This window comes from Petromyzon marinus, chromosome 84 (assembly GCF_048934315.1).
Source record: "Petromyzon marinus isolate PM22_M1 ecotype Great Lakes invasive population chromosome 84, UKy_Petmar_22M1.pri1.0, whole genome shotgun sequence".
Classification (NCBI taxonomy): Eukaryota; Metazoa; Chordata; class Hyperoartia; order Petromyzontiformes; family Petromyzontidae; genus Petromyzon; species Petromyzon marinus.
Genome location: NC_133749.1, coordinates 4,228,915 through 4,248,053, shown reverse-complemented (window position 1 = coordinate 4,248,053; position 19,139 = coordinate 4,228,915). Strand labels below are relative to the sequence as shown.

The 19,139-nt window shown below is 55.2% G+C and overlaps 1 protein-coding gene across 6 annotated transcripts in view; it reads left to right on the top strand.

Moving 5' to 3' along the window:
* GNAZ (G protein subunit alpha z) overlaps positions 1–19,139 on the top strand; it is a 185,012-nt gene that overhangs the window by 147,075 nt on the left and 18,798 nt on the right. For 3 of the 6 annotated variants that reach the window (XM_076057775.1, XM_076057773.1, XM_076057774.1), the window contains 2 exons: positions 12,885–13,186; positions 15,816–16,244. In XM_076057775.1, the coding sequence (XP_075913890.1) occupies positions 12,893–13,186; positions 15,816–16,244 (723 nt within the window). In that variant the 5' untranslated portion in view covers positions 12,885–12,892. Of the gene's footprint in view, positions 1–12,878; positions 13,187–15,815; positions 16,245–19,139 lie in introns of all 6 variants that reach the window. The other 3 variants (XM_076057776.1, XM_032944722.2, XM_032944723.2) reach the window with 3 other exon arrangements.

Below are 19,139 nucleotides of genomic sequence, written 5' to 3'. Positions count from 1 at the left end.
GATGAGATGTTGACTACCTCGCTTGGTCTGCAGGAGGTTGTGGGTTAAATCCCGACCCTGATGAGATGTTGACTACATCGCCTGGTCTGCAGGAGGTCGTAGGTTCGATCCCAGACCCTGATGAGTTGTTGACTACCTCGCCTGGTCTGCAGGAGGTCGTGGGTTCTATCCCAACCCTGATGAGATGTTGACTACCTCGCCTGGTATGCAGGAGGTTGTGGGTTAAATCCCGACCCTGATGAGATGTTGACTACCTCGCCTGGTACGCAGGAGGTCGTAGGTTCGATCCCAGACCCTGATGAGATGTTGACTACCTCGCCTGGTCTGCAGGAGGTCGTGGGTTCGATCCCGACCTTGATATGTTGACTACCTCGCCTGGTACGCAGGAGGTCTTAGGTTCGATCTCAGACCCTGATGAGATGTTGACTACCTCGCCTGGTCTGCAGGAGGTCGTGGGTTTGATCCCGACCCTGATGAGATGTTGAGTACCTCGCCTGGTCTGCAGGAAGTCGTGGGTTCGATCCTGACCCTGATGAGATGTTGATTACCTCGCCTGGTATGCAGGGGGTCGTGGGTTCGATCCCAGACCCTGATGAGATGTTGACTACCTCGCCTGGTTTGCAGGGGGTCGTGGGTTCGATCCCAGACCCTGATGAGATGTTGACTACCTTGCCTGGTCTGCAGGAGGTCGTGGGTTCGATCCCGACCCTGATGAGATGTTGACTACCTCGCCTGGTATGCTGGAGGTTGTGGGTTAAATTCCGACCCTGATGAGATGTTGACTACCTCGCCTGGTCTGCAGAAGGTCGTGGGTTCTATCCCAACCCTGATGAGATGTTGACTACCTCGCCTGGTCTGCAGGAGGGCGTGGGTTCAATCCCAGACCCTGATGAGATGTCGACTACCTCGCCTGGTTTGAAGGTAGTCGTGGGTTCGATCCCAGACCCTGATGAGATGTTGACTACCTCGCCTGGTCTGCAGGAGGTCGTGGGTTCGATCCCGACATTGATGAGATGTTGACTACCTCGCCTGGTTTGCAGGGGGTCGTGGGTTCGATCCCAGACCCTGATGAGATGTTGACTACCTCTTCTGGTCTGCAGGAGGTCATTGGTTCGATCCCAGACCCTGATGAGATGTTGACTACCTCGCCTGGTCTGCAGGAGGTCGTGGGTTCGATCACCACCCTAATGAGATGTTGACTACTTCGCCTTGTACGCAGGAGGTCGTGGGTTCTATCCCGACCCTGATGAGATGTTGACTACCTCGCCTGGTCTTCAGGAGGTTGTCGGTTCGATCCCGACCCTGATGATATGTTGACTACCTCGCCTGGTCTGCAGGAGGTCGTGGGTTCGATCCCGACCTTGATGATATGTGGACTACCTCGCCTGGTACGCAGGAGGTCGTAGGTTCGATCCCAGACCCTGATGAGGTGTTGACTACCTCGCCTGGTACGCAGGAGGTCGTGGGTTCTATCCCAACCCTGATGAGATGTTGACTACCTCGCTTGGTCTGCAGGAGGTTGTGGGTTAAATCCCGACCCTGATGAGATGTTGACTACCTCGCCTGGTCTGCAGGAGGTCGTAGGTTCGATCCCAGACCCTGATGAGATGTTGACTACCTCGCCTGGTCTGCAGGAGGTCGTGGGTTTGATCCCGACCCTGATGAGATGTTGAGTACCTCGCCTGGTGTGCAGGAGGTCGTGGGTTCGATCCTGACCCTGATGAGATGTTGATTACCTCGCCTGGTTTGCAGGGGGTCGTGGGTTCGATCCCAGACCCTGATGAGATGTTGACTACCTCGCCTGGTTTGCAGGGGTCGTGGGTTCGATCCCAGACCCTGTTGAGATGTTGACTACCTTGCCTGGTCTGCAGGAGGTCGTGGGTTCTATCCCAACCCTGATGAGATGTTGAATACCTCGCCTGGTATGCAGGAGTTTGTGGGTTAAATCCCGACCCTGATGAGATGTTGACTACCTCGCCTGGTCTGCAGGACGTCATTGGTTCGATCCCAGACCCTGATGAGATGTTGACTACCTCGCCTGGTCTGCAGGAGGTCGTGGGTTCGATCCCGACCCTGATGAGATGTTGACTACCTTGCTTGGTCTGCAGGAGGTTGTGGGTTAAATCCCGACCCTGATGAGATGTTGACTACCTCGCCAAGTCTGCAGGAGGTCGTGGGTTCGATCCCAGACCCTGATGAGATGTTGACTACCTCGCCTGGTCTGCAGGAAGTCGTGGGTTCGATCCTGACCCTGATGAGATGTTGATTACCTCGCCTGGTATGCAGGGGGTCGTGGGTTCGATCCCAGACCCTGATGAGATGTTGACTACCTCGCCTGGTTTGCAGGGGGTCGTGGGTTCGATCCCAGACCCTGATGAGATGTTGACTACCTTGCCTGGTCTGCAGGAGGTCGTGGGTTCGATCCCGACCCTGATGAGATGTTGACTACCTCGCCTGGTATGCTGGAGGTTGTGGGTTAAATTCCGACCCTGATGAGATGTTGACTACCTCGCCTGGTCTGCAGAAGGTCGTGGGTTCTATCCCGACCCTGATGAGATGTTGACTACCTCGCCTGGTCTGCAGGAGGGCGTGGGTTCAATCCCAGACCCTGATGAGATGTCGACTACCTCGCCTGGTTTGAAGGTAGTCGTGGGTTCGATCCCAGACCCTGATGAGATGTTGACTACCTCGCCTGGTCTGCAGGAGGTCGTGGGTTCGATCCCGACATTGATGAGATGTTGACTACCTCGCCTGGTTTGCAGGGGGTCGTGGGTTCGATCCCAGACCCTGATGAGATGTTGACTACCTCTTCTGGTCTGCAGGAGGTCATTGGTTCGATCCCAGACCCTGATGAGATGTTGACTACCTCGCCTGGTCTGCAGGAGGTCGTGGGTTCGATCACCACCCTAATGAGATGTTGACTACTTCGCCTTGTACGCAGGAGGTCGTGGGTTCTATCCCGACCCTGATGAGATGTTGACTACCTCGCCTGGTCTTCAGGAGGTTGTCGGTTCGATCCCGACCCTGATGATATGTTGACTACCTCGCCTCGTCTGCAGGAGGTCGTGGGTTCGATCCCGACCTTGATGATATGTGGACTACCTCGCCTGGTACGCAGGAGGTCGTAGGTTCGATCCCAGACCCTGATGAGGTGTTGACTACCTCGCCTGGTATGCAGGAGGTCGTGGGTTCTATCCCAACCCTGATGAGATGTTGACTACCTCGCTTGGTCTGCAGGAGGTTGTGGGTTAAATCCCGACCCTGATGAGATGTTGACTACCTCGCCTGGTCTGCAGGAGGTCGTAGGTTCGATCCCAGACCCTGATGAGATGTTGACTACCTCGCCTGGTCTGCAGGAGGTCGTGGGTTTGATCCCGACCCTGATGAGATGTTGAGTACCTCGCCTGGTGTGCAGGAGGTCGTGGGTTCGATCCTGACCCTGATGAGATGTTGATTACCTCGCTTGGTTTGCAGGGGGTCGTGGGTTCGATCCCAGACCCTGATGAGATGTTGACTACCTCGCCTGGTTTGCAGGGGGTCGTGGGTTCGATCCCAGACCCTGTTGAGATGTTGACTACCTTGCCTGGTCTGCAGGAGGTCGTGGGTTCTATCCCAACCCTGATGAGATGTTGAATACCTCGCCTGGTATGCAGGAGTTTGTGGGTTAAATCCCGACCCTGATGAGATGTTGACTACCTCGCTTGGTCTGCAGGACGTCATTGGTTCGATCCCGACCCTGATGAGATGTTGACTACCTTGCTTGGTCTGCAGGAGGTTGTGGGTTAAATCCCGACCCTGATGAGATGTTGACTACCTCGCCAAGTCTGCAGGAGGTCGTGGGTTCGATCCCAGACCCTGATGAGATGTTGACTACCTCGCCTGGTGTGCAGGAGGTCGTGGGTTCGATCCCAGACCCTGATGAGATGTTGACTACCTCGCCTGGTCTGCAGGAGGTCGTGGGTTTGATCCCTACCCTGATGAGATGTTGACTACCTCGCCTGGTCTGCAGGGGTCGTTGGTTCGATCCCAGACCCTGATGAGATGTTGACTACCTCGCCAGGTACACAGGAGTTAGTGGTTTCAATCCCAGACCCTGACGATGCCTGCCGCTGTATATGTTGGAGTCTGCGTCTCTCTCCCCGTGTTGAGATGTTGATTACCTCGCCTGGTCTGCAGGAGGTCGTGGGTTCGATCCCGACCCTGATGAGATGTTGACTGCCTCGCCTGGTCTGCAGGGGGTCGTGGGTTCGATTCCAACCCTGATGAGATGTTGACTACCTCGCCTGGTATGCAGGAGGTCGTGGGTTCGATCACCACCCTAATGAGATGTTGACTACTTCGCCTTGTACGCAGGAGGTCGTGGGTTCTATCCCGACCCTGATGAGATGTTGACTACCTCGCCTGGTCTGCAGGAGGTTGTCGGTTCGATCCCGACCCTGATGATATGTTGACTACCTCGCCTGGTCTGCAGGAGGTCGTGGGTTCGATCCCGACCTTGATGATATGTGGACTACCTCGCCTGGTACGCAGGAGGTCGTAGGTTCGATCCCAGACCCTGATGAGGTGTTGACTACCTCGCCTGGTATGCAGGAGGTCGTGGGTTCTATCCCAACCCTGATGAGATGTTGACTACCTCGCTTGGTCTGCAGGAGGTTGTGGGTTAAATCCCGACCCTGATGAGATGTTGACTACCTCGCCTGGTCTGCAGGAGGTCGTAGGTTCGATCCCAGACCCTGATGAGATGTTGACTACCTCGCCTGGTCTGCAGGAGGTCGTGGGTTTGATCCCGACCCTGATGAGATGTTGAGTACCTCGCCTGGTGTGCAGGAGGTCGTGGGTTCGATCCTGACCCTGATGAGATGTTGATTACCTCGCTTGGTTTGCAGGGGGTCGTGGGTTCGATCCCAGACCCTGATGAGATGTTGACTACCTCGCCTGGTTTGCAGGGGGTCGTGGGTTCGATCCCAGACCCTGTTGAGATGTTGACTACCTTGCCTGGTCTGCAGGAGGTCGTGGGTTCTATCCCAACCCTGATGAGATGTTGAATACCTCGCCTGGTATGCAGGAGTTTGTGGGTTAAATCCCGACCCTGATGAGATGTTGACTACCTCGCTTGGTCTGCAGGACGTCATTGGTTCGATCCCGACCCTGATGAGATGTTGACTACCTTGCTTGGTCTGCAGGAGGTTGTGGGTTAAATCCCGACCCTGATGAGATGTTGACTACCTCGCCAAGTCTGCAGGAGGTCGTGGGTTCGATCCCAGACCCTGATGAGATGTTGACTACCTCGCCTGGTGTGCAGGAGGTCGTGGGTTCGATCCCAGACCCTGATGAGATGTTGACTACCTCGCCTGGTCTGCAGGAGGTCGTGGGTTTGATCCCTACCCTGATGAGATGTTGACTACCTCGCCTGGTCTGCAGGGGTCGTTGGTTCGATCCCAGACCCTGATGAGATGTTGACTACCTCGCCAGGTACACAGGAGTTAGTGGTTTCAATCCCAGACCCTGACGATGCCTGCCGCTGTATATGTTGGAGTCTGCGTCTCTCTCCCCGTGTTGAGATGTTGATTACCTCGCCTGGTCTGCAGGAGGTCGTGGGTTCGATCCCGACCCTGATGAGATGTTGACTGCCTCGCCTGGTCTGCAGGGGGTCGTGGGTTCGATTCCAACCCTGATGAGATGTTGACTACCTCGCCTGGTATGCAGGAGGTCGTGGGTTCGATCACCACCCTAATGAGATGTTGACTACTTCGCCTTGTACGCAGGAGGTCGTGGGTTCTATCCCGACCCTGATGAGATGTTGACTACCTCGCCTGGTCTGCAGGAGGTTGTCGGTTCGATCCCGACCCTGATGATATGTTGACTACCTCGCCTGGTCTGCAGGAGGTCGTGGGTTCGATCCCGACCTTGATGATATGTGGACTACCTCGCCTGGTACGCAGGAGGTCGTAGGTTCGATCCCAGACCCTGATGAGGTGTTGACTACCTCGCCTGGTACGCAGGAGGTCGTGGGTTTGATCCCGACCCTGATGAGATGTTGAGTACCTCGCCTGGTGTGCAGGAGGTCGTGGGTTCGATCCTGACCCTGATGAGATGTTGATTACCTCGCCTGGTTTGCAGGGGGTCGTGGGTTCGATCCCAGACCCTGATGAGATGTTGACTACCTCGCCTGGTTTGCAGGGGGTCGTGGGTTCGATCCCAGACCCTGATGAGATGTTGACTACCTTGCCTGGTCTTCAGGAGGTCGTGGGTTCTATCCCAACCCTGATGAGATGTTGACTACCTCGCCTGGTATGCAGGAGGTTGTGGGTTAAATCCCGACCCTGATGAGATGTTGACTACCTCGCCTGGTCTGCAGGAGGTCGTGGGTTCGATCCCAGACCCTGATGAGATGTTGACTACCTCGCCTGGTCTGCAGGAGGTCGTGGGTTCGATCCCGACCTTGATATGTTGACTACCTCGCCTGGTATGCAGGAGGTCTTAGGTTCGATCTCAGACCCTGATGAGATGTTGACTACCTCGCCTGGTCTGCAGGAGGTCGTGGGTTTGATCCCGACCCTGATGAGATGTTGAGTACCTCGCCTGGTCTGCAGGAAGTCGTGGGTTCGATCCTGACCCTGATGAGATGTTGATTACCTCGCCTGGTATGCAGGGGGTCGTGGGTTCGATCCCAGACCCTGATGAGATGTTGACTACCTCGCCTGGTTTGCAGGGGGTCGTGGGTTCGATCCCAGACCCTGATGAGATGTTGACTACCTTGCCTGGTCTGCAGGAGGTCGTGGGTTCGATCCCGACCCTGATGAGATGTTGACTACCTCGCCCTGTATGCTGGAGGTTGTGGGTTAAATTCCGACCCTGATGAGATGTTGACTACCTCGCCTGGTCTGCAGAAGGTCGTGGGTTCTATCCCGACCCTGATGAGATGTTGACTACCTCGCCTGGTCTGCAGGAGGTCGTGGGTTCAATCCCAGACCCTGATGAGATGTCGACTACCTCGCCTGGTTTGAAGGTAGTCGTGGGTTCGATCCCAGACCCTGATGAGATGTTGACTACCTCGCCTGGTCTGCAGGAGGTCGTGGGTTCGATCCCGACATTGATGATATGTTGACTACCTCGCCAGGTACACAGGAGGTCGTAGGTTCGATCCCAGACCCTGATGAGATGTTGACTACCTCGCCTGATCTGCAGGAGGTCGTGGGTTCGATCCCAGACCCTGATGAGATGTTGACTACCTTGCCTGGTCTGCAGGAGGTCGTGGGTTCGATCCCAGACCCTGATGATATGTTGACTACCTCGCCTGGTTTGCAGGGGGTCGTGGGTTCGATCCCAGACCCTGATGAGATGTTGACTACCTCGTCTGGTCTGCAGGAGGTCATTGGTTCGATCCCAGACCCTGATGAGATGTTGACTACCTCGTCTGGTCTGCAGGAGGTCGTGGGTTCGATCCCGACCCTGATGAGATGTTGACTACCTTGCTTGGTCTGCAGGAGGTTGTGGGTTAAATCCCGACCCTGATGAGATGTTGACTACCTCGCCAAGTCTGCAGGAGGTCGTGGGTTCGATCCCAGACCCTGATGAGATGTTGACTACCTCGCCTGGTCTGCAGGAGGTCGTGGGTTCGATCCCAGACCCTGATGAGATGTTGACTACCTCGCCCGGTCTGCAGGAGGTCGTGGGTTTGATCCCAGACCCTGATGAGATGTTGACTACCTCGCCTGGTCTGCAGGGGTCGTTGGTTCGATCCCAGACCCTGATGAGATGTTGACTACCTCGCCAGGTACACAGGAGTTTGTGGGTTCAATCCCAGACCCTGATGCTGCCTGCCGCTGTATATGTTGGAGTCTGCGTCTCTCCCCGTGTTGAGATGTTGACTACCTCGCCTGGTCTGCAGGGGGTCGTGGGTTCGATTCCAACCCTGATGAGATGTTGACTACCTCGCCTGGTATGCAGGAGGTCGTGGGTTCGATCACCACCCTAATGAGATGTTGACTACTTCAACGGGTACGCAGGTGGTCGTGGGTTCTATCCCAACTCTGATGAGATGTTGACTACCTTGCTTGGTCTGCAGGAGGTTGTGGGTTAAATCCCGACCTTGATGATATGTTGACTACCTCGCCTGGTACGCAGGAGGTCGTTGGTTCGATCCCAGACCCTGATGAGATGTTGACTACCTCGCCTGGTATGCAGGAGGTCGTGGGTTCGATCCCAGACCCTGATGAGATGTTGACTACCTCGCCTGGTCTGCAGGAGGTCGTTGGTTCGATCCCAGACCCTGATGAGATGTTGACTACCTCGCCAGGTCTGCAGCAGGTCGTGGGTTCGATCCCGACCCTAATGAGATGTTGACTACCTCGCCCGGTCTGCAGGAGGTTGTCAGTTCGATCCCGACCCTAATGAGATGTTGACTACCTCGCCTGGTCTGCAGGAGGTTGTCAGTTCGATCCCGACCCTGATGATATGTTGACTACCTCGCCTGGTACGCAGGAGGTCGTGGGTTCTATCCCAACCCTGATGAGATGTTGACTACCTCGCTTGGTCTGCAGGAGGTTGTGGGTCAAATCCCGACCCTGATGAGATGTTGACTACCTCACCTGGTCTGTAGGAGGTCGTAGGTTCGATCCCAGACCCTGATGAGATGTTGACTACTTCGCCTGGTCTGCAGGGGTCGTGGGTTCGATCCCAGACCCTGATGAGATGTTGACTACCTCGCCTCGTCTGCAGCAGGTCGTGGGTTCGATCCCAGACCCTGATGAGATGTTGACTACCTCGCCTGGTCTGCAGGAGGTTGTCGGTTCGATCCTGACCCTGATGATATGTTGATTACCTCGCCTGGTACGCAGGAGGTCGTGGGTTCTATCCCAACCCTGATGAGATGTTGACTACCTCGCCTGGTATGCAGGAGGTTGTGGGTTAAATCCCGTCTCTGATGAGATGTTGACTACCTCGCCTGGTCTGCAGGAGGTCGTGGGTTCGATCCCAGACCCTGATGAGATGTTGACTACCTCGCCTGGTCTGCAGGAGGTCGTGGGTTCGATCCCGACCTTGATATGTTGACTACCTCGCCTGGTACGCAGGAGGTCTTAGGTTCGATCTCAGTCCATGATGAGATGTTGACTACCTCGCCTGGTCTGCGGGAGGTCGTGGGTTCGATCCCAGACCCTGATGAGATGTTGACTACCTCGCCTGGTCTGCAGCAGGTCGTGGGTTTGATCCCGACCCTGATGAGATGTTGACTACCTCGCCGGGTACGCAGGAGGTCGTGGGTTCTATCCCAACCCTGATGAGATGTTGACTACCTCGCCTGGTATGCAGGAGGTTTTGGGTTAAATCCCGACCCTGATGAGATGTTGACTACCTCGCCTGGTCTGCAGCAGGTCGTGGGTTCGATCCCAGACCCTGATGAGATGTTGACTACCTCGCCGGGTACGCAGGAGGTCGTGGGTTCTATCCCAACCCTGATGAGATGTTGACTACCTCGCCTGGTATGCAGGAGGTTTTGGGTTAAATCCCGACCCTGATGAGATGTTGACTACCTCGCCTGGTCTGCAGCAGGTTGTGGGTTCGATCCCAGACCCTGATGAGATGTTGACTACCTCGCCTGGTCTGCAGGAGATCGTGGGTTCGATCCCGACCCTGATGAGATGTTGACTACCTCGCCTGGTATGCAGGAGGTTTTGGGTTAAATCCCGACCCTGATGAGATGTTGACTACCTCGCCTGGTCTCCAGGAGGTCGTGGGTTCGATCCCGGACCCTGACGATGCCTACTTCTATACGTGTGGAGTCTGCGTCTCTCTCTCTCTCACTGCTGTGGATTTATCTCCTGGACCTCCGCTTTGTCCTCTGCACGTGCTCCGGGTGTTTGACTTTCACCACGAATGTCCGCGCGGTGACGGTGGCGACGATGATATCAGCCACGTGATTGAGCCGTGATGGCCAAGGCGGCTTGTCTGTACAAAGAGCTACACAGAGAGCAGTTCACTGATGGAGCCCCTTAGACCCTGGCTACAATAATCATGGTTTAGTTGTAGTTGATTTGCTCTCATTGTCTACATGATGATGATGGTGATGATGCTGATGATATTGTTTGATGGCCAGGTCGCTTCTCTAAACAAAACAAAGATTTACACAGATCAGCTCACTGATGGAGCCCCTTAGACCCTGGCTACAATAATCATGGTTTAGTTGTAGTTGATTTGCTCTCAATGTCGACATGATGATTCTGATGATGATATTGTTTGATGGCCAGGTTGCTTCTCTAAATAATACAACGAGCTACACAAAGACCAGCTCACTGATGGAGCCCCTTAGACCCTGGCTACAATAATCATGGTTTAGTTTTTGTTGATTTGCTCTCAATGTCTACATGATGATGATGGTGATGATGCTGATGATGATATTGTTTGATGGCCAGGTTGCTTCTCTAAACAAAACAAAGAGTTACACTGAGAGCATCTCACTGATGGAGCCCCTTAGACCCTGGCTACAATAATCATGGTTTAGTTTTAGTTGATTTGCTCTCAATGTCTACATGATGATGATGATGCTGATGATGATATTGTTTGATGGCCAGGTTGCTTCTCTAAACAAAACAACGAGCTACACAGAGACCAGCTCACTGATGGAGCCCCTTAGACCCTGGCTACAATAATCATGGTTTAGTTTTAGTTGATTTGCTCTCAATGTCTACATGATGATGATGATGCTGATGATGATATTGTTTGATGGCCAGGTTGCTTCTCTAAACAAAACAACGAGCTACACAGAGACCAGCTCATTGATGGATCCCCTTAGTCCCTGGCTACAATAATCATGGTTTAGTTTTAGTTGATTTGCTCTCAATGTCTACATGATGATGATGATGCTGATGATGATATTGTTTGATGGCCAGGTTGCTTCTCTAAACAAAACAACGAGCTACACAGAGACCAGCTCATTGATGTTCCCCTTAGTCCCTGGCTACAATAATCATGGTTTAGTTTTTGTTGATTTGCTCTCCAATGTCTACATGATGATCGTGATGATGATGATATTGTTTGATGGCCAGGTTGCTTCTCTAAACAAAACAACGAGCTACACAGAGACCAGCTCACTGATGGATCCCCTTAGTCCCTGGCTACAATAATCATGGTTTAGTTTTAGTTGATTTGCTCTCCAATGTCTACATGATGATGCTGATGATGATGATATTGTTTCATGGCCAGGTTGCTTCTCTAACCAAAACAACGAGCTACACAGAGACCAGCTCATTGATGATCCCCTTAGTCCCTGGCTACAATAATCATGGTTTAGTTTTAGTTGATTTGCTCTCAATGTCTACATGATGATGATGGTGATGATGATGATGATATTGTTTGATGGCCAGGTTGCTTCTCTAAACAAAACAACGAGCTACACAGAGACCAGCTCACTGATGGAGCCCCTTAGTCCCTGGCTACAATAATCATGGTTTAGTTTTAGTTGATTTGCTCTCAATGTCTACATGATGATGATGGTGATGATGATGATGATATTGTTTGATGGCCAGGTTGCTTCTCTAAACAAAACAACGAGCTACACAGAGACCAGCTCACTGATGGAGCCCCTTAGACCCTGGCTACAATAATCATGGTTTAGTTTTAGTTGATTTGCTCTCAATGTCTACATGATGATGATGGTGATGATGATGATGATATTGTTTGATGGCCAGGTTGCTTCTCTAAACAAAACAACGAGCTACACAGAGACCAGCTCACTGATGGAGCCCCTTAGTCCCTGGCTACAATAATCATGGTTTAGTTTTAGTTGATTTGCTCTCAATGTCTACATGATGATGATGGTGATGATGATGATGATATTGTTTGATGGCCAGGTTGCTTCTCTAAACAAAACAACGAGCTACACAGAGACCAGCTCACTGATGGAGCCCCTTAGACCCTGGCTACAATAATCATGGTTTAGTTTTAGTTGATTTGCTCTCAATGTCTACATGATGATGATGGTGATGATGATGATGATATTGTTTGATGGCCAGGTTGCTTCTCTAAACAAAACAAAGATTTACACAGAGATCAGCTCACTGATGGAGCCCCTTAGACCCTGGCTACAATAATCATGGTTTAGTTTTAGTAGGAGGTGGTGGTGGAGGTGGTGGACTAGGGGGTGATGGTGGTGGAGGTTGTGGTGGTGGGTGTGGAGGAGGTGGTGGTGGGGGTGGTGGTTATGTAAATATCTACGTAGAGTTAATAATTTACTATCCTTGTTTTTCCCTTCACCATGGTGCACCATCCACCACCATGACCACCACCACACCACCCACACCACCTCCACCACACCACACACACCACACCCCCACCACACACACCACCTCCACCACACCACTCACCACACCCCCACCACACACACCACACCCCCACCACACCACTCACACCACACCACACACACCACCTCCACCACACCACACACACCACACCACACACACCACCTCCACCACACCACTCACCACACCCCCACCACACACACCACACCCCCACCACACCACTCACACCACACCACACACACCACCTCTACCACACCACACACACCACACCACACACACCACCTCCACCACACCACTCACCACACCCCCACCACACACACCACACCCCCACCACACCACTCACACCACACCACCCACACCACCTCCACCACACCACTCTCACCACACCACACCCCCACCACACCACGCACACCACACCCCTACCCACACCACACCCCCTACCCACACCACCCACACCACTCACACCACACCCCCATCACACCACACCCCTACCCACACCACACCACACCCCTACCCACACCACACCACACCCACACCACACCACACCCCTACCCACACCCCTACCCACACCACCACCACCAGCAGCAGCAGCAGCCATGGGCTGCCGCCAGAGCGCCGAGGAGAAGGAGGCCGCTCGTCGCTCGCGCCGCATCGACCGCCACCTCCGCTCGGAGAGCCAGCGGCAGCGGCGGGAGATCAAGCTGCTCCTGCTGGGCACCAGCAACTCGGGCAAGAGCACCATCGTGAAGCAGATGAAGATCATCCACAGCGGGGGCTTCAACCTGGACGCGTGTCGCGAGTACCGCCCGCTCATCGTCTACAACGCCATCGACTCGCTCACGCGGATCATCCGTGCCGTCGGCGTGCTCAAGATCGACTTCGGCAACCAGGTCGGTGTGTGGGGGTGGGAGTGGCGGCGGGCGGGGTGGGGAGGGGGGAGCTGCTCGCTCGCTCGCTCGGTCGCTGGCTCGCTCGGTCGCTGGCTCGGTCGCTCGGTCGCTCGGTCGCTCACTCAGTCACTCGCTCGCTCAGTTACTCGCCCGCTAGGTCGCTCGCTCGCCCAGTCGCTCGCTCAGTCACTCGCTCGCTCAGTCGCTCGCTCGCTCAGTCGCTCGCTCGCTCAGTCACTCGCTCACTCAGTCACTCGCTCGCTCAGTCACTCGCTCGCTCAGTTACTCGCTCGCTCAGTCGCTCAGTCGCTTGCTCAGTTACTCGCTCGCTAGGTCGCTCGCTCGCTCAGTCGCTCGCTCGCTCAGTTACTCGCTCGCTCAGTCGCTCGCTCGCCCAGTCGCTCACTCGCTCAGTCGCTCGCTCGCTCAGTCGCTCGCTCGCTCAGTTACTCGCTCGCTAGGTCGCTCGCTCGCTCAGTCGCTCACTCGCTCAGTCGCTCGCTCGCTCAGTCGCTCAGTCGCTCAGTTACTCGCTCGCTCAGTCGCTCAGTCGCTTGCTCAGTTACTCGCTCAGTTACTCGCTCAGTTACTCGCTCACTCAGTCGCCCAGTCGCTCACTCAGTTACTCGCTCGCTCAGTCGCTTGCTCAGTTACTCGCTCGCCCAGTCGCTCGCTCGCCCAGTCGCTCGCTCGCTCAGTTACTCGCTCGCTCAGTCGCTCGCTCGCCCAGTCGCTCACTCGCTCAGTTACTCGCTCGCCCAGTCGCTCAGTCGCTTGCTCAGTTACTCGCTCGCTAAGTCGCTCGCTCGCCCAGTCGCTCACTCGCTCAGTCACTCGCTCGCTCAGTTACTCGCCCGCTCAGTCGCTCGCTCGCTCAGTCGCTCACTCGCTCAGTTACTCGCTCGCTCAGTCGCTCAGTCGCTCGCTCAGTTACTCGCTCGCTCAGTTACTCACTCGCCCAGTCGCTCACTCGCTCACTCAGTCGCTCACTCGCTCAGTTACTCGCTCGCCCAGTCGCTCAGTCGCTCGCTCAGTCGCTCGATCACTCAGTTACTCGCTCGCCCAGTCGCTCAGTCGCTCGGTCACTCACTCGCTCAGTTACTCGCTCGCCCAGTCGCTCGCTCGCTCAGTTGCTCGCTCGCTCACTCAGTCGCTCACTCGCTCAGTTACTCGCTCGCCCAGCCGCTCGGTCACTCACTAGCTTAGTCACTCACTAGCTTAGTCACTCGCTTGCTCAGTCACTCGCTTGCTCGTCGATCGCTCTTTAGCTCGCTCGCTCAGTCGCTCACTCCCTCCCTCGCTCAGTCGCTCGGTCACTCACTTGCTCGTCGCTCGCTCAGTCGCTCGTTCGTTCAGTCGCTCACTCCCTCACTAGCTCAGTCACTCGCTTGCTCGTCGCTCGCTCGCTGAGTCGCTCGCTCACTCGCTAGCTGAGTCACTCGCTTACTCGGTGATTCATTGACTCACTCACTCGTTCAGTCGCTCACTCGGTTCCTAAGTCACTCAACCACACACCCACTCACCCACCATGCCACCCACTCACCCACCCACCCACTCATGCACCAAGCCACCCACTCACCCACCCACTCACCCACCAACCCACCCACCCACCATTCCACCTATACACCCACTAACTCACGCACCCACCTACCCACCAACTCACCCACTCACCCACCCACTCACCCACCCACTCACCCATCCACACCACACCCCACACACCCACAGCACACCCCACCTCACCACCACCACACCCCACCACCACCACACTCGCCACCACCACACTCATCACCACCACCACCACACTCACCACTACCATCACACCACACCCCACCACCACTACCATCACACCACACTCACCACCACCACACTCACCACCACCACCACCACACTCACCACCACCACACTCGCCACCACCACACTCACCACTACCATCACACCACACCCCACCACCACTACACGCACCACCACCACACTCACCACCACCACACTCATCACCACCACCACCACACTCACCACCACCACACTCATCACCACCACCACCACACTCACCACCACCACACTCACCACCACCACCACCACACCACACTCACCACCACCACCACACTCACCACCACCACACTGACCACCACCACCACCACACTCACCACTACCATCACACCACACTCACCACCACTACCATCACACCACACTCACCACCACTACCATCACACCACACTCACCACCACCACACCACCACCACCACCACACTCACCACTACCATCACACCACACCCCACCACCACCACACTCACCACCACCACCTCACCACCACACCCCACCACCACACCCACCACCACCACCACACCCCACCACCACCCCACCACCACTACCATCACACCACACACACCACACCCACCACCACCACCACACTCACCACCACACCCCACCACCACCACCACCACCACCACACTCACCACTACCATCACACCACACCCCACCACCACCACCACCACACTCACCACCACACCCACCACCACCACCACACTCACCACACACCACCACACACACCACTCACCACCCACCACACTCACCACCACCACCAAACCAACCCACCACACTCGCCAACCACCCTCCGCCCCGCCCGCCCGCAGGAGCGTGCCTACGATGCGGTGCAGCTCTTCGCCCTGACCGGCCCGGCGGAGAGCAAGGGCGAGATCAGCCCCGAGCTCCTCGCCATCATGAGGCGCCTTTGGTGCGACCCGGGTGTGCAGCTTTGCTTCGGACGCTCCAGCGAGTACCACCTGGAGGACAACGCGGCCTACTACCTCGGCGACCTGGAGCGCATCGCCGCGCCGGGCTACGTACCGACGGTGGAGGACATCCTGCGGTCGCGCGACATGACCACGGGCATTGTGGAGAACCGCTTCACCTTCAAGGAGCTCACCTTCAAGATGGTGGACGTGGGCGGACAGCGGTCCGAGCGTAAGAAGTGGATCCATTGCTTCGAGGGCGTCACGGCCATCATCTTCTGCGTGGAGCTGAGCGGCTACGACCTGAAGCTGTACGAGGATAACCTGACGGTGAGCGGGTGTGGCGAGCGTGGTGAGTGGTGGTGTGGCGAGCGTGGTGGGTGGTGGTGTGGCGAGCGTGGTGGTGGTGGTGGTGTGGCGAGCGGGGTGGGGTGGGTGAGTGTGCGTGTGAGTGAGTGAGTGATGGGGGGAGTGAGTGAGTGAGTGTATGAGTGAGTGTATGTGTGAGTGTGTGAGTGAGTGAGTGTATGTGTGAGTGTATGAGTGAGTGAGTGAGTGTGTGAGTGAGTGTGTGAGTGAGTGAGTGTATGTGTGAGTGTATGAGTGAGTGAGTGAGTGTGTGAGTGAGTGTGTGAGTGAGTGAGTGTATGAGTAAGTGAGTGAGTGTATGAGTAAGTGAGTGAGTGTATGAGTGAGTGAGTGTATGAGTGAGTGTATGAGTGAGTGAGTGAATGAGTGAGTGAGTGTATGAGGGAGTTAGTGAATGAGTGAGTGATGGGTGCGTGAGTGAGTGGGTAAGTGAGTGTATGAGTGAGCGAGTGTATGAGTGAGCGAGTGAGTATATGAGTGAGTGTATGAGTGAGTGTATGAGTGAGTGTATGAGTGAGCGAGTCTATGAGTGAGTGTGTGAGTGAGTAAGTGTATTTGGGAGGGTGGCGTTTGTGCACAGACTGCCCTACGTGACATCATAACAACAGTCTGGACCACTGGACGGGTTCCGCAGGATTGGAAGGATGCCCTGGTAGTCCCTCTCTTTAAGAAGGGGGACCGCACAGACTGTAACAACTACAGGGGCATCTCACTCCTCAGTGTGCCGGGAAAGGTCCTGGCAAGGATTATTCAACATCGCCTTGCCAGGCACGCTGATGAGAGGCTTGCAGAGCCCCAGTGTGGTTTCAGGAAAGGGCGGTCCTGCACAGATGCCGTGTTTTCTGTCCGTCTCCAACAGAAGAGGTGTAGGGAATTCCAACAAGACCTACATCTCTGCTTTATTGACCTGGTCAAGGCCTATGATACCATCAGTAGGCTTGGGCTCTGGGTTGTTCTTCGTGCTTTTGGAGTCCCTGACCCGCTGCTCACGATCATTAAGGACCTTCATGATGGTGAGCGGTCCCGGGTAAAACTACGTAGCCGGGAGTCAGAGCCATTCCCTGTACACCTTGGGGTGCGACAGGGATGTCCTCTGGCTCCCACATTATTTAACATCTATTTTGACCACGTAGTCCGTGAAGCCTTCAATAGCTGTACCGGGGGAATCTCCATATGGTGTAAATACAATGGGAGGCTGATCGATGCCCGCGTGCGGTCAAGGGATGGCTCCCTATTGGTCAACCACATTATGTATGCTGATGATCTGGTAATTGCCGCTCACTCAGTGGAGGAGTTGGAGACGCTGCTGCTGAGACTGGAGCGTGCCACTAAGAGGTGGGGCCTTACCATCAGCCCCACCAGAACTAAGCACCTGCCTGGGTATTTTGTACCATCGGACACTCCACCCCCACGATTCCCAATCGGTGATGGGGCAGTTGTGGAGAGAGTGGAGAGTTTCCCATACCTGGGCAGTGTGCTCATGACCGGCTCTGGTTTGACAGCAGAGGTCTCACTCCTAATCAGTCGAGCGGCAATATCTTTTCATCGGTTGCGTAACGCTGTATGGAAGCTACCTGGTCTGTCGCTCCGCACTAAGCTTCAGGTCTTCTCGGCGACGGTCATTCCCTCCCTTCTCTACGCTTGCAAAACATGGACCCCCCTCTAATGGAACATCTTCGCCGGTTAGAAACATTGAGGCTGGCCTGCCTACGATCCATCCTGGGTTTAACCAGGCTGGATTGTGTGAGGAGCTCACAAATCCTTGAAAGATCTGGGCAAGGTCCCATCGGTGAGCTCCTCCGGCGGGCAAGGCTGCGTTGGCTGGGTCATGTAGCCCGCATGCCCGGTCACCGCATGCCTAAACAACTTTTGTTCAGCCGGATATAGGGGGCTAAACGGGCGCGGCATAGGCTAGAGAAGAGATGGAGTGATTTGGTACAGGAGGATGTGTTGCTGAGTGGACTTGCCGATGACTGGTACCAGCGGTGTCAAGATCGGCCTCTGGAGGAGGCTATTGAAGGACGCTGCTGGGAAGTTGGAGGCAGTCGCCCTCCAACAACAACGGAGGGCGGAGGAGCGACGCTCACAACAACGAGCGGAGCGCCGGGTGGCTAAAGCACAGCAGGTTGGCACAGTAGGGGGTGCATCAGCCAGTCATCTCAGTCATCTCAGTCAGCCGACCCGTGGCACTTGGGTCTGCCCCCTGACCTCCTGCCAGCGGGCGTTCGACACTTCACGTGGCCTCAACGTGCACCTAGCCTGACACACGCGCCTTTCTGTGGGTCTCTGTGTGAGTCTGTGGGTCTCCGTGTGAGGATTCTGCAGGACTCCGTGAGTCTGTGGGTCTGTGTGTGAGTCTATATGAGTCTATGGGTCTCCGTATCAGTCTGTTGGTCTCTGTGAGTCTGTGGGTCTCTATATGAGTCTGTGGGTCTCCGTGTGAGTCTGTGGGTCTCCGTGTGAGTCTGTGGGTCTCCGTGTGAGTCTGTGGGTCTCCGTGTGAGTCTGTGGGTCTCTGTGTGCGTATGTGGGTCTCTGTGTGTGTGTGTGGGTCTCCGTGTGCATATGTAGGTCTCTGTATGAGTGAGTCTGTGGGTCTCCGTGTGAGTCTGTGGGTCTCTGTGTGAGTCTGTGGGTCTCTGCTTGAGTCTGTGGGTCTCAGTGTGTGCGTCTGTGGGACTCCGTGTGAGTCTGTGGGTCTCTGTGTGAGTCTATGGGTCTCAGTGTGTGAGTCTGTGGGTCTCTGTGTGAATCTGTGGGTCTCTGTGTGAATCTGTGGGTCTCAGTGTGTGCGTCTGTGGGACTCCGTGTGAGTCTGTGGGTCTCTGTGTGAGTCTATATGAGTCTATGGGTCTC